Source organism: Ovis canadensis, chromosome 12 (assembly GCF_042477335.2).
Source record: "Ovis canadensis isolate MfBH-ARS-UI-01 breed Bighorn chromosome 12, ARS-UI_OviCan_v2, whole genome shotgun sequence".
NCBI lineage: Eukaryota > Metazoa > Chordata > Mammalia > Artiodactyla > Bovidae > Ovis > Ovis canadensis.
In genome coordinates, this window is record NC_091256.1 from 31,622,651 (window position 1) to 31,638,508 (window position 15,858).

At 38.7% G+C, this 15,858-nt stretch overlaps 2 protein-coding genes across 8 annotated transcripts in view; one reads left to right on the forward strand and one right to left on the reverse strand.

The window, feature by feature from the left end:
* GPATCH2 (G-patch domain containing 2) overlaps window positions 1-2,370 on the reverse strand; it is a 201,647-nt gene extending 199,277 nt beyond the window's left edge. For all 4 annotated transcript variants that reach the window (XM_069544572.1, XM_069544573.1, XM_069544574.1 and 1 more), the window contains exon 1: window positions 2,182-2,370. In XM_069544572.1, the coding sequence (XP_069400673.1) occupies window positions 2,182-2,237 (56 nt within the window). In that variant the 5' untranslated portion in view covers window positions 2,238-2,370. The remainder of the gene's footprint in view (window positions 1-2,181) is intronic.
* A 239-nt stretch (window positions 2,371-2,609) lies between these two features.
* The window catches only part of SPATA17 (spermatogenesis associated 17), a 250,526-nt gene continuing 237,277 nt past the window's right edge, over window positions 2,610-15,858 (forward strand). For all 4 annotated transcript variants that reach the window (XM_069544611.1, XM_069544612.1, XM_069544609.1 and 1 more), the window contains exon 1: window positions 2,610-2,723. In XM_069544611.1, the coding sequence (XP_069400712.1) occupies window positions 2,656-2,723 (68 nt within the window). In that variant the 5' untranslated portion in view covers window positions 2,610-2,655. The remainder of the gene's footprint in view (window positions 2,724-15,858) is intronic.

The following is a 15,858-nucleotide window of genomic DNA, read 5'->3' on the forward strand; positions in this document are numbered from 1 at the left end:
TCGTCACTGGGACAAAACTCACATGTTTAGTACAGTCAATGTCTGATGAATGAATGAAAAAGAAAATTCCATTAAGAAAGTCTGAATAACAAGATGGTTGCACAGATAAACTAGAAAATACAGGATCCAAATTTCTGGAACACTCACTCTGTCAAATCAGGCATAATTCAAGAATTTTATTCAAAACACTAATAACATGCTAGGCACTATATTATACTCTGATGCCGTAAGAAAGGACGTAGTTCATCTCAAGAAAAATAGAGAACTGAAAGAAAGTTCTCTATATCACAAAAAGGATGTGTGTGTGTGTGTGTATGTGTGTGTTTGTGTGTTCAGTCATGTCTGACTCTTGGTGACACCTTGGGACTATAGCCCCCCAGGCTCCTCTGTCCATGGAATTTTCCAGGCAAAAGTACTGGAGTAGGTTGCAACGTCCCACTCCAAAGGGATCTTCCCTTACAAAGAGGGACCTAACCATGATTTGGATAAGAGGAGGTAGAGGAGTTTAAGCAGTCATATTTTCCCATTAAACTGTCATCTATCCTACAAATCAGTAATCACTACAGCAAGAGGAGACCAATCTATACGGCACATTTTGTCTCCCCTTCTTAAAAAGATGCTGAATGGTGAAACATTAAGAAAGGTAATCTGGAGAGGGACTCGTGCTTGGGATGATGGAAACGTCTTATATCTTGCTTTGTGTTGTGGTCACACAGTATATACAACTGCCAAAACTAAAAATACTAAACACTTAAGAACTATGCGTTTTATTTTATGCTAATTACTTTACCATTAAAATAAAATGCTCTTTAAAAAAAAAAGTGCTCCTTATTTTTCTCACAGGAAAATGTATTAAAAAGGAGCATAACCAAGATAATAATTTCCTGTGCTATACCTTGTATCCTTGTTGCTTATCTACTGTGTACATAGTAGCTTGTATCTCAATCTCATACCCCTAATTTGCCCCATTTCCATTATTTTGTAATAATGTTTAATGAAGTACAATCTGTAAAAATACTGAATCACAGTGTGTATAAAACTTATACAATATTGTAAATTAACTATATTTCAACTAAAAAAAAAAAGTCAAAGGAGCATAACCAAGTCTTTTCATTATAAAATCAACTACAGAACGATCTGATCTCATTCAAAGCATTCTAAGCAAGATATTCTTTATTCAATGATAGGTGATGCAAAAGAACTTCTTGGAGATCACTAACTACTAGAATCCCTCAGATTCTCATTTGCTGCAGAATCTAGGAATGGACTGACACATTTCAGCTGCATTTCACCTGTTGTTCAACTTTATGGTTTGAGAAAGTCAGTGGAAATTTTGTTTGTGTCACTGCTTGTCTTGGAGGAAAACGTCTTGTGAGAAAAACAGGAGTAGAAATAGTTTTCAACTAGGAATCCAAAACCCAACTTCCAGCTCTAGGGCTAAAGCCTGCATGGCAACACTGAACAAGTCCCTTAACCATTCTGTGCCTGTGATAATCTCCTATCACAGGCCCTTCATAAGGATAAAACGTAGCAATTTGTTAAAGAACTTTGCCAAGTCAAAGCAGCTTATTATTCTAAAGTGGTTTAGCGGTATAATACTGCAGTCGAACCCTAAATTTAACCCTGACATTTTAAGTTCTCAGGGGACATCCCATGCACATCTCATTTGAACTAGAATGGAAGGTTCAAGGGACAGAAACTGGTAGGTTACACCTACTCCAAAAGAGGGGGCGTAGGAAGGCAGTCTCCTCCACTTCTAAACTTCCAGAAGTCTAGATTTCTGGGAATTGATCTTCGAAAACACCTGGTACAATCTTGCAAATTTAAAAAGGAAAATGAGGAAATAATGCCTATAGTAAGATAGATTCTTCTGTAATCCTCGTCTTGTCAACAGTCAACGAAGAAATGAATTGCTCCGGGCGTACAGAAAGCTTTCCTCCTACATTATTGTGGCGTAGTAGACAAGCAATCAGCAAGCATTGACTGTATTCCTTCGCAAATCTTTAGCACACACTTCCACGCCTTCCTTAAACTGCGTCCATCCCAGGAACGAAAAGAGAGCAAGGCCTAAAGGTCTTCAGATCATCCATCACAACTCCCTCCCCCTTCCATTCCAGGTCCAGCGGCCCCCGGCCATCACACCCTTTCCGGATCGCCCATCCCCAGGGCGGCCAGCCTCACCAGCTGTTCCCGGCGGCTGGAGCTCCGATCGGTTGGCGCCCGGCGGCCCCGAACATTAACGACACCCAAGAGCCTGGCCTCGAGGCTCAGGCCCGAGAACAGACTCCAACTACCGCACCACCAGCGACTTCCCAGGAGCAGTTCAGCATTTTGAGCTGAGCTTCCGGAAGCCGACAGCAGGCGGAAAACGGAAGCTGGGAGCAACCATTAGTTCCCCTCCCCACCTCCACTGCTTCTTTCTCTGAAAATCTCCTCTTTTTTCCTCAGAGAAGGGAGAGGGGTCAATAATTTGAAATCTTTAATTATCAACGTTTCTTAGTTTTTCTTTCTGGTGTTTCGGACACTGAAAGAGTGTGGGAGGAAAAAAAATGTGAAGTCAACGAAAGTTGAATCCCCGAGATCTGGGTAATGGTTTAGCCCGGTTGCCTAGGAGACCGGGAGTAACTCCGGAGGTGCAGCGGGCGAGCGGAGGCTATGGCCACGTTAGCCAGGCTGCAAGCCCGGTCGAAGAGTATAGCACAGCAGTATTACTACAGGAACAGGTAGGGTATCAATTAGGGGAGCGCGAAAAGGCCTGGCTTCACCCCCAGCCCGTTACTCCTCAGCAGGAACGTCCTGTGAATTCATTTCCTAACTCACTGAGTACCCCTCACTTCTCTTCCTCGTTGGTAGTCTGCAAACAGAATCACGAATTTTTGAAAGTAGTGTTAGCATACAGGGGGATTCCCGATGCAGGGGGCCACGATTATCATCTGGAGATAATTTAAGTAAAATTCCAGTAGAAATAAAATTGTACAATAAGTGCTTTCCTTTGACATCATCACGCCACAATGGGATGAAACCTGTGTCCTCTTATGGAAAGTTTGATGGCCTCACTGGGCTCACCCTGTCTCCTTAGCTGGGTGAGCTCGGAGTGTCCCCCATCTACCTCCATTATGTCACGAATGTCGCTGAACTCAACTGTTCTATGACTCACTTGTCTTCCCAGAGTGGCAGTATGTAAACTATTCTGACAAGATAATCAATACCAATTTGTTAAGAGGGCTGAAGAAGACACTGGCGGCCCTATCCATCTCTACACCTAAGCATCCTACAAAGGTTCATTTGAACAATGGTCTTCTCGACGCAATGCCTCAGGACATATTCTAAGCTAAGAGAAGTTCCAAAAAAGTGAAAAGGACATTGGTAGAATATAGTGACACACCAGACCAATAGAAAATATGCCAAGAAGACAGTCTTGCTGAGCTGTTCTTATTCTAACATTTATCTCCTCTGCTACATTCTTGGGCTTCCCTTGTAGCTCAGCTGGTAAAGAATACACCTGCAATGCGGGAGACCTGCGTTCGATCCCTGGGTAGGAAAGAAGTCTTGGAAAAGGGAAAGTCTACACACTCCAGTATTCTGGCCTGGAGAATTCCATGGACTATATAGTCCATGAGGTCATAGAGTCGGACCTGGCTGATCGACTTTCACTTTCTTTCAGTACATTCTTAGAGTACCTTGTGCCTCTTTTACAGCACTTATCACAATTTTACATTCCCATTGAGATAATATATGAGGGATATAAGTATCATCCCTTTTATAACTAGAAGTGGGGGTTTTGCTTATCATTGTTTTTGTCTCCAGTGTCTATTTTAGTTTCTGGCACCTAATTGCTGCACAATAATCATTTGTCTAATAATTCAATAAATAAATCTTTCACTCAGTCATTGGTCCTGGTTTACCTAAATGTACTAAAAAGAGCTAAACAGAGATTTTGTATTATCTGTAATAGGTAAATTATGTTGAAGGTATGTATGACATATGTATGTATGTATGTGTGTGTGTTTGTTAAAGGTATGTATGAAGATATGATATACGTATCTAAAAAGAATAAATTTCATCCCTCTGATGTTCACCACCTAATGTGGAATATAGACATTTAAAAGATAAATACAATAGAGTAAGCATAAACAGGAAGGGAAATGACTAACAATTTTTATTGCACTAGGAACTTTTCTGTATAATAATCATTTGGTTTTCACAGATTTACAAGTTAATGTATTAATCTGTATTTTTAGAGCTTGAGAAGAGTGTTCTAGAAAAGCCTGGTGAAGTGTCACAGAATTGTGAGCAGACATAACTTCTCCTACAGATTTCAGTGTTAATCTTTGTCCCCATCTCCTGGCTTTTGAAAATATGTACATTTTCCTGAAACTTGAGGTTGCCTGGGTAAAAAGCTAGGGCTGTACAAAAGCCATGATAAGAATAGGCTGGCTTTTCTTCTATTTGATTTATTATTAATATTAATGTTTTCAATATGAATGAAAGTCTTTAAAGAAGGAATTGAAATTCCCAAGTTTGCCTAGTTAAAAAAAAAAACCAAGGTATTGAATAGCATAGAAGAAAAACGCATATAAAATGTTAACATATGAAAAAATCAACAGGTAATTTTCTTAAGAAATTGTTTTCTTTTTCCCCTGTGTTATTGACCAGATCAGTTGCTTGCAAACTTCTGTGTACATCAGAATCACCTGAGGGTCTTGGTAAAATACAGACTCTGATTCTCTGGGTCTCAGTTTTGGCCAGCATGTCTGCATTTCTCACACAGGTTCCTGTCAGGCCCCATTTTGCATAAGAAGGAAGACATTGTTAAAAAAAAAAAAAAAAAAGGTGTATGAGCCTATCATTTAATTCATAAACATCTGTACAAGTTGTATGTTTATTCCTTCTTTATACAAGGCAAGGAAAATGCGATTCAGACAGATTAGTAATTCATATGAGGTCATACAGCTAAGTCTCAAAACCAAAAGCCCAGCTCTAAGGCCTATGCTCTTCACTACCACCCTAGCCAAGATTTTCTTCACACCACACTGGTTTTGATGAATTAAGGGGCAAGAAGCACCAAGATCCAGAAGTCCAAACGGCCTAAGCACGTGGTTGGCCAAATCTATTATCACATAGGCGACAGAGCGGGAGGAAACCATTTTAATTCTTCTTGGCTTGTTTTAATGTCTTCCTTCTCTGTTGGTAACAAGACAGTGGCAAAAGTGTTTAAGAGCTGGCACCAGATTACCTCTGAAATTAAAACATGACTTTGTTGGGAAAAATAAACTATGACTAAGTGCTTAGATTAGTGCCTAAATCCTCCAGGGCCTGGGTGTCCACTGAGGAAGAGACAATCTTCTCTGCCTAACAGAGGGGAAAGATTTGGAACTCCAAGAAGTGAGGTGTATGGTGCCTGCTAAGTTGCTGCAGTCATGTCTGACTCTGTGCAACCCTATGGACTGTGGCTCACCAGGTTCCTCTGTCGGTGGGATTCTCCAGGCAAGAATACTGGAGTGGGTTGCCATGCCCTCCTCCAGGGATCTTCGCCCACATAGGGATCAAACTGTGTCTTTTATAAATTTCCTGCATTGGTAGGCTGGTTCTTTACCACTAGCGCCACCTGGGAGAAGTATGGTAGTAGCTGATACAATGAGAAAGCTAGGGGTATGCAAAGGTGTGCATTTTCAGACCCACCCAAGCCCTCTGGGAAGTTGCTCCACAAGAAACGTTTTGTGGGTGTTCTTATTTGGTGGTCTACTCATCAAAGAGGCTAAAAATCCTGTCTAGGATGTTACTGAACAGCACGAAGATAATACCCAGTTGTTATATGTCTAAGTATTGGCCTTTTTTTTTTTTTCAACTTTCACTATTACTTCCCAGTTTCATTTCTAATTTTCCCAACTACTGAGATTTCTTTGTGACTTATTGATCATTTATACTGTCCTATTTGTGGGAAAAAGAGTTTGGGATATGTTCATTAATCATAGTTCATTTCCCCCATATCCTTATTTAATGTGTCAAATACTAAAAGGAATGAGTTCAAAATGTCCCACTTCCACTTAATTCCACCGAGTTTCCACTGTGTGCTATCTTTTTCTGTCATATTATTTAGATTATATATGTATTCTAGTGCATCTCTCTTCATTATTGGCTCTCTCTTTTTTTTCTTTTTTTGATGTGCAAAATATTACACCTTTGAATCCCACTTGCAGTTGTTAAAAATTATTTTTATTATTTCTTTAAGAAAATTTAATGCAGTTACATACAACTTGTAACCTCAATGTTGAGCCTCCTTAATTGGAAACGAGTTAATCATATTGTTTTGTGTATTTCTCTTCACAAGCAGCACATTTTAAGGTTTTAAATAATTAGAATCCAGGAAATTTGTGATGGGTTAAGTTAGTTTCTTTTGCTAAATTTAATTTTTCATTTTATGTTGGAGTGTCGTTGATTTACAATGTTGCGTTAGTTTCAAGTGTACAGTGAAGTGATTCAGCTGTATGTATACGCACATATTGATATAAAGCCATCACCCTATGTTAAGCTACTTTGTAATTCTTGTCCTCTGTCATGAGTTTTCATGTGTAAGCTATGTTTTATTTTATTTTAAATTTTAACATTATTCAGAAGAAACTTATTTTTTAACATGAACATTTCTTATGAGGACTTAATGCACTCTACCTAGATTCTCAGTACGAGGTCTATGAATTAACTATTCACTGATTAATTAAATACTGACAGAGCACCTACTATGTGCTAAGGACTGTTCCATGTATTGAGGATACAGCAGTGAACAAAAAAGTCATGAGGTAAACAGAACATAAATAAACTTACATATAATATTTTATCTTGCTGCTAAGTCACTTCAGTCGTGTCTGACTCTGTACGACCCCATAGACGGCAGCCTACCAGGCTCCCCCGTCCCTGGGATTCTCCAGGCAAGAACACTGGAGTGGGTTTCCATTTCCTTCTCCAGTGCATGAAAGTGAAAAGTGAAAGGGAAGCCGCTCAGTCGTGTCAGACCCTTAGCACGGACTGCAGCCTACCAGGCTCCATCCATGGGATTTTCCCGGCAAGAGTACTGGAGTGGGGTGCCATTGCCTAGGGTGATTATAATAGCAAAGAATAAAGCAAGGTAGGCAAGAAGTGAACTAAATATCCTGTTTTAAATAGAGTGGGTGATGAGGCTCCTCTGATGAGGAGATATTTGAACAGAGTCCTAATAAAAGTGGATGAGCAGGCCTACTAGGTAGAGATCTAAGAGATGTTCCAGCCTTCAGGAGCTGTAATATTAACTGCTATACCCCTGTTGTCAGAAGCCTGCATATATGTGTTGCAAAACAGTGCTGGAGGCCAGATCATTTGGGGCTTTTAAGCCATAGTAAAGACACTGGATTCTACCCTGATTAAGGTAGGAGGTCATTGGGGATTTTTGATAGAGGAGTGACTTGATCTGACTCTGTCGATAAAGAAAACTTGGACTTGTTTTTAAATTGGATAAACCATTTTGATTTGTTTTCTTTTTTTTTTCCTTCTGCTTTCCTTCTCCAATTACATCATTTATTAGTTTAACTCTTTGTGACCTCTTTTGCTTATTATGAAAACTTCAGTCGAATTTGCTTATATAAAAAAAGTAACATTTGAAATAGTTTGCAACTGTATGTGGGCTTCCCTAGTGGCTCAGATAGTGAAAGAATCTGCCTGCAATGCAGGAGACCTGAGTTTGATCTCTGAGTCAGGAAGATCCCCTGGAGAAGGGAGTGGCTACCCACTCCAGTGTATAGTTTTCTAAGGATATATAAGCAGAAATTAACCTAATAGATGTTGAAATATCTTTTTATTAATTTAGCTGTAGGGAAAAGTGTGTGTAGGGAAATATAGAGAAAGCAGGTGCTCAGGAAGAGAGCTGGAAGTTTGGTAGAGACACTATAGTGACCAAGTGGTCAGCTGTCAAATTTCCAGGTCTCTCACCCTCTTAAATGGGGCATGGGGAGTGCACGAGGCTAGAGAGGAGAGAGTAAAAAGAGAAATAAATGGGGTTGAATATATGCTATGTGCTGAGAACTCTGGAAAATACTTTCACAAATATTATGTTGATTTTCACAATAATCATATGAAGTGGTTTTATTTTTCCTACTTTACAATGGAGGAAAATGAAATCTTTAAAGTGTAATTTACTTGTTCAGTAAGAACAAAGATCTAATGAAGTCTGATCTATCTCAGTCCAAAGTTATACTTGGACTGCTTGTTGTTTAGTCGCTGAGTTGTGTCCAGCTCTTTTGTGGCCCCATGGATTGTAGCCCTCCAGGCTCCTCTGTCCATGGAATTTTCCAGGCAAGAACGCTAGAGTGGGTTGCCATTTTCTTCTCCAGGGAATCTTCCCAACCCAGGAATTGAACTCATGTCTCCTGCATTACAGGCAGATTCTTTACTGTTGAGCCATCAGGGAAGCCATGCTTGGAGTATGAGGGCTTTAAATCAAGTCCCAGCATGGAAGTAAGTACATCAAATACATGAAGCCTAACCTGCCTTTCGAAGGTCAGTTTGAGGAAAGGAAAACACCTGATATGGCAAGTACTCTCCAGTACAAGACCAGTGATTAGAGTGGACTTCATTACCTTGTGTCAACCTAAAGTATAATGTTCTTTAAGTTGGCCTGATTCTGGAATCCATTCTTCCCATGAACTTAATTTGCTTTTAACTACAACATGGTCAAAGTTTCCTGACTGCCTTCTTAGTCTGATTGATTACTTGTTTTGGTGTCCTTTTCTTTGGACAATCATCTTGGTCCTAGTAACCTAAATAAATAATAGCTTAATCAGATAGACATGAGTTTCTTCCTCTGATTCTAATTAATTGCTGGTTGTTTCTGTTCAGTTATACTCTATTCTGACCAGTGACATTTAGCAAGGCTTCTGCCAAGTATGCAAGAATGATTTATGTCAGCATGCAGGAAGAGTTAAAATCCTAATTCTGTGTCACTTTAGACTTAAACGTAAGTTCTTAAATTTATGCTCTTACCTTACTTAAACACTTTTGATATCGGTTTTCTCATCTGTGAGAGAGACAATAATACCTATTGACATGTCAGCTAAGAAGACTAAATAATTGTTTGACAGATTAGTTAACACCCAGTAAATTCATAATATTTAGGCAGTCACAACAGGAGGACAAAGGATAAAATGATCTGCTCAGGATATATGATGAAAGGATCATATGATCTAAGATCAAAGTAGATCAAAGGATATATGATCTACTCAGTGGGTATAACAAAGGCAGTTGATAAATTTAGTATCTGAGTATTTGTCCTTTCTTTATAAAGATTCTTAACATTTTGATATATACATTTAATGAAGTACATAAACTATAAATGTTTTGCTCATTAACTTTTACATATATGTATATCTGTGTAACCATCACTCAGATAAAGTTCTTAAGTGTTTAAAAATGTTTGTAAAAGAGAAATAAAAGGAAATGTGCTTAGTAATAAAGAATATATTTCTAAAACCAAGAGCCAACATCTTGTGTACAATATAGATTTCATTCAAAAGCAAGAGAAAAATGCATATTGATTTGCATAGTTCCACTATTTAGAACTGTTTTTTCTGGAAATAGTAGTCAATACTGTAATAAAAGAAAAAAATGAGTAAGTATTGAAAGGGAAGGAATAAAACTTGGTTATAGATCATGAAATTATAAAACTGAGATGTAAAATAATCTATTAAAAAACCATCTTGTGAATAAGATGAATTTGGTAAAGTGTCAGATTAGAAAACACATTTTTTAAAAATCAGAAATTTGTCTTGGTACCAGCAGTAACTAAATGGACTTAATACCAGACTAAAATGTTTCAAATGAAAGATCAGTGAATTTGAAGATATACCAAATATATATTACTGGGTAGAGTGTTCTATAAATGTCAATTAGATTAGGTTGGCTGATAAATGTTCATGTGTTGACAGCTGTCCTATCAATTATTCAGACAGACATGTTACAATTCCCCACTATAATTTCCAAACTAAATTTGTCTATGTCCCCTTTAGTTTTGTCAGGTTTTACTTCATATATTTTAAAGTTATATTATAGTTGTATATGCCTTTAAAAATATCAAATCTGCTTGATAAATTAACATTTTTATCATTATAAGATGGTTCTCCTTATCCATGATAATTTTCCTTATTCTTAAGTCTACTTTAAATATTAAAAATATATTTTAAACTATGAAAAGTATTTGAAGAATTTAAAACATTATTGAGATGCCTTTCTTTTATGTCTGTGTGTTTGTGTATACAATCTCAAACTCACATTAAACTTACAATACGGTACAGAGAGACTTCTTACAAAAACTAAATATGGCAGAAAGCCAAGAAGAACTAAAGAGCCTCTTAATGAAAGTGAAAGAAGAGAGTGAAAAAGGTGGCTTAAAACTCAACATTCAGAAAACTAAGATCATGACATCTGGTCCCATCGCTTCATGGCAAATAGAGGGCAAACAGTGAAAACAGTGACGGACTTTATTATGGGGGACTCCAAAATCACTGCAGATGGTGACTGCAGCCATGAAATTAAAAGATGTTTGTTCCTTGGAAGGAAAGTTATGACCAACCTAGATAGCATATTAAAAAGCAGAGACATCACTTTGCCAACAAAGGTCTGTCTAGTCAAAGCTATGGTTTTTCCACTAGTCATGTATGGATGTGAGAGTTGGACCATAAAGAAAGCTGAGTGCCACAGAATTGATGCTTCTGAACTGTGGTGTTGGAGAAGACTCTTGAGAGTCCCTTGGACTGCAAGAAGATCCAACCAGTCCATCCTAAAGTCCTGAATATTCATTTGAAATACTAATGCTGAAGCTGAAGCTCCAATATTTTGGCCACCTGATGCAAAGAACTGACTCATTTGAAAAGACCCTGATGCTAGAAAGATTGAAGGCAGGAGGAGAAGGGGATGACAGAGTATGAGATGGCTGGATGACTTAATGGACATGAGGTTGAGTAAACTCCAGGAGTTGGTGATGGACAGGGAAGCCTGGCATGCTGAGTCCATGGGTCACAAAGAGTCGGACACGACTGAGTAACTGAACTGAACTGACTGAAATCAGGGTAGGTTGCAATCTGATAGCCCATTGCCTTCCAAATTCTTTTTCCACATAAGTACATTTTCTATATAATCACAGTACTACCATCAAAATCAAGAAACTAACATTTGTACACTTCTACCGTCCAATCTTCAGACTCCATTCGATCTTTGCCAATTGTCCCAATAGTGTTATTTATAGCAAAAATTCTTGTTTTGTCTGTTTAGTTATCTTTAATATAGAATATTTTCTCAGTTTTTCTTCAGTTTTCATGACCTTGCCACCTATGAAGATCACAGGTCAGTTATTTTGTGGAATTTCCCTCAGTTTAGATTTGTCTAATTTTTCCTCCAGTAGATTCAGGGTATGTACCTATGGCAAGCCTTTGACTGTGTGGAGCACAATAAACTGTGGAAAATTCTGAAAGAGATGGGAATACCAGACCACCTGACCTGCCTCTTGAGAAACCTATATGCAGGTCAGGAAGCACCAGTTAGGACTGGACATGGAAAAACAGACTGGTTCCAAATAGGAAAAGGAGTACGTCAAGGCTGTATATTGTCACCCTGCTTATTTAACTTCTATGCAGAGTACGTCATGAGAAACGCTGGGCTGGAAGAAGCACAAGCTGCAATCAAGATTGCCGAGAGAAATCTCAATAATCTCAGATATGCAGATGACACCACCCTTATGGCAGAAAGTGAAGAGGAACTAAAGCCTCTTGACGAAAGTGAAAGAGGAGAGTGAAAATGTTGGCTTCAAGCTCAACATTCAGAAAACGAAGATCATGGCATCTGGTCCCATCACTTCCTGGGAAATAGATGGGGAAACAGTGGAAACAGTGTCAGACTTTATTTTTGGGGGCTCCAAAATCACTGCAGATGGTGACTGCAGCCATGAAATTAAAAGACACTTACTCCTTGGAAGAAAAGTTATGACCAACCTAGATAGCATATTCAAAAGCAGAGACATTACTTTGCCAACTAAGATCCGTCTAGTCAAGGCTATGGTTTTTCCAGTGGTCATGTATGGATGTGAGAGTTGGACTGTGAAGAAAGCTGAGCGCTGAAGAGTTGATGCTTTTGAGCTGTGGTATTGGGGAAGACTCTTGAGAGTCCCTTGGACTGCAAGGAGATCCAACCAGTCCATTCTGAAGGAGATCAGCCCTGGGATTTCTTAGGAGGGAATGATGCTGAAGCTGAGACTCCAGTACTTTGGCCACCTCATGTGAAGAGTTGACTCATTGGAAAAGACTGATGCTGGGAGGGGTTGGGGACAGGAGGAGAAGGGGACAAGAGAGGATGAGATGGCTGGATGGCATCACTGACTCGATGGACGTGAGTCTGAGTGAACTCCGGGAGTTGGTGATGGACAGGAAGGCCTGGCATGCTGAGATTCATGGGGTCTCAAAGAGTCAGACACGACTGAGCGACTGAACTGAACTGAACCTATGGCAGAAATATCACAGAAGTGATGCTATAGTCTTCTTAGTACATCTATCAGGTACTGAATCATCTTGATTCATCCAGTTACTGATGGAGTACATTTGGATAATGTCATTAAGATTTTGTCTGCTAGGCTTCTCCACTGTGACATTCTTTTTTAATTATTTGTAATAGGTATTGTTTAAAAGCAATTGATTTGAGGCTATAAATGTATTCTGTTCCTCTTCTAACTTTCAATTTACTTATTTTCTTATTTATATCATTATGGACTCATGTGTTCCTATTTTAATCCATGGGTTAGACCACATTACCCTTACCTATCTTTATGCTAGCATTATCCCAGATTTGTCTAATGGGAGCCACTTCCTTTTGTGTCCTGATCATGGTAATATTCTCCTGCTTTCTGACACACAAAAAACTTTGAGGCTAAGCTTTTACTTTTCCTGTCCCAATCTTGGGGTTATCTCATTTCTTCAAGGACCTCTTGTTTGTTTTAGTAGATGCCTGTGTCGTTGGGCGTTGCTGCTCTCAGGCCTTGTCAGGTGGACAGAGGTAGAAAATATGTGTATGCGTGCATTAGCACAGAGTTTACGCCTGTACTTTATCTAGATATGTAGCTGTTGATAGATGTATCCATTAATCCATCCATGTGGCTATTGAAATCCATGCGTTTATGTTAACAATTCTGTTTCAAGTCCAGCACTACAGAGTTCATTCTAATATTTTTTCTCCCTTTTCTAACTGAGAAACCTGGCTCGTTATTTTTAACATATTCACTTATTTGAATAATCCCTCTGTGTATAATCAAACTCCTATCACGTAACTACTTCCTCTTTTGGGATACCACCTTTAACTCTGTGTGAGGGCTTCCTCTCCATGCTGAACTGCCAGTTCCCAGCTAACTTGGATACCTTTTCATCACTCTTGGTCTCTGATTCCCTGTGCTGGTGATCTTCCATGTGTACACCGTTTTCACCCTTCCTCAACACCCTAAAGCCACGCCCTCTTCTCCATGGGAACACTCTCCTTACTCAGATGGGACCTCATACCCCAGGCTGCCCCTCCGTGTGGATGCCCATTGTACCCCACACAGGCTCTGATATTCCATGCTGAGCCATGGGGTCCTCCCCTTCCTCCCACCCCACCACACAAAGATCTTTGCTTTCCTTGCCTACTGCTGATTTCTTTAGTGAAGTGAGAAGGAGGAGGAAGAAAAGTAAATATAAAATATTTTAAAAGTACTCTAACGTATAAATCTACATGACAAGCTATGATAATTCCTACTCGATGATCTAATGCTAGACACTCCTGACAGTCCAGTTATTAGAACTCATACTGCTTTCACTACAAGGGGCCATGAATTCGACCCCTGATTGGGGAACTAAGACCCTGCATGCCATGCAGCTGGAAAAAATTTGCTTATGTATTAGCAACCCCTGATTCATTGGACTGTGAGGTAATAATAGTAACAAGAGCTATAATGAAAACTGTTAATGAAAGTAAAAAAAAAAAAATCTGCCTGCAATATGGGAGACCTAGGTTCAATCCCTGGGTCAAGAAGATTCTCTGGAGAAGGGAATGGTTACCCTCTCCAATATTCTTGTTTGGAAAACTCCATGGACAGAGGAGCCTGATGGGCTACAGTCAATAGTCACAAAGAGTCGGACATGACTGAGTGACTAACTCTTAAACACACTGCCTGGCAGTCCAGTGTTAGGACTCTGAGTTACCACTGCTTTCACTATGGGGGGAGAGGGGTCCCGGGGGGGAAAATTTCAATCCCTGTTTGGGGAATTAAGATCCTGTATGCCATGCAGCCAGAAAAAAATAATAATAATAATCCCAGTGTGTTTGTAACCTATGATTATTGAACTTGTACCATCTAAGATGTCCTATTTCTCATTATCCAGTCAGTAGTAACTGACCTTTTATTAGAAACATAGGTAATAATCAGAACCCAAAGTAGAAAAAAGCATGATTCCTGCATTTAAGGAGTTTGAAATCCTTAAGATCCAATAGTGAAGTGATATGGAAAAAATAATCATTTTGGACATCAATATGTCTTATAACCATGCCATGTCTTGCCTGCTGCTCAGTCATGTGAGACTCTTTGCGACCCCATGGACTGTAGCCCACCAGGCTCCTCTGTCTATGGAATTTTCTAGGCAAGAATACTGGAGTGGGTTGACAGCTAATACTGGAATTTTATTCCTAATGTCTGAAATAGCTACAGGTTAAATGACAATGAGAAGCAAAAGGTATTGGGTTTTTAGTTTAGCATTTATTCAATAGCTAAGGTCAGACTAAGCACAGTATTTTGATGTATAAATTGCAGATTTTATGCATATTAAGGAAAAATATTTAATCACACATTTTTTTTATTTTTTAATTATTGTCAGTTATTTTCTGGCCACTAATGATATATATGCACATAGTGTTATACAGGGTTATAATACTTATTTCTAGTTGATGATGAAGTGACTGGAAACTTCCCGCTTTTTCTCAGTGTTTTATTAGATTCCTGGTAATGCTTCTGGTCTTTCATCATTATTAATTCATTTAGTATTCATTGTGATAATACTGATCATAATAAATTTATTTCAAATTCATGTAGATGTCGTATTTTATTCACAGCTATAGGATTTTCATTGTAATTTGGAACTAATTAATATACCATTAAAATAAAGTGTTACCCACATTTTTCATTTTAAACATAAAATGCCTAGCAGTTCATGACATATTGTATGAGTATGCAGCATCCCAGTGGTAACGCAAGTATCTGTAAATTTCATTTTTAAGCAATTAAAAAATGGCAACACAAAAATATGTGTAGAAGTCAAATTTTAGCCCATAACTTAAAATTTAGCACTAAGCTAACTACTCGTTATTTCAAAGCATTTCCCTTTAATTTAATTTAATGTATAGTTCTTATTAGTATATATATATACTTTTAATTAAATGGCTGTTTAAAAAACCCAGAGATTTTTAATAACTCCAAGAAGAAATTATTAAAAATCTCTGGGTTTTTTAAACAGCCAAATAACTCCAAGAAGAAATTAGGCTTCCCTGGTGGCTCAGACGGTAAAGCACCTACCTACAATGCGGGAGACCCGGGTTCGATCCCTGGGTTGGGAAGAGTCTCTGGAGAAGGAAATGGCAATCCACTCCAGTACTCTCGCCTGGAAAATCCCATGGACGGAGGAGCCTGGTAGGCTACAGTCTATGGGGTCGCAAAGAGTCGGACACGACTGAGCGACTTCACTTCACTTAAGAAGAAATTATTTAATCTTCCTTTTGACTAAGTTGTATGTTAACATTATTACTGGGAGAGTTTAAAAAGCATAAACT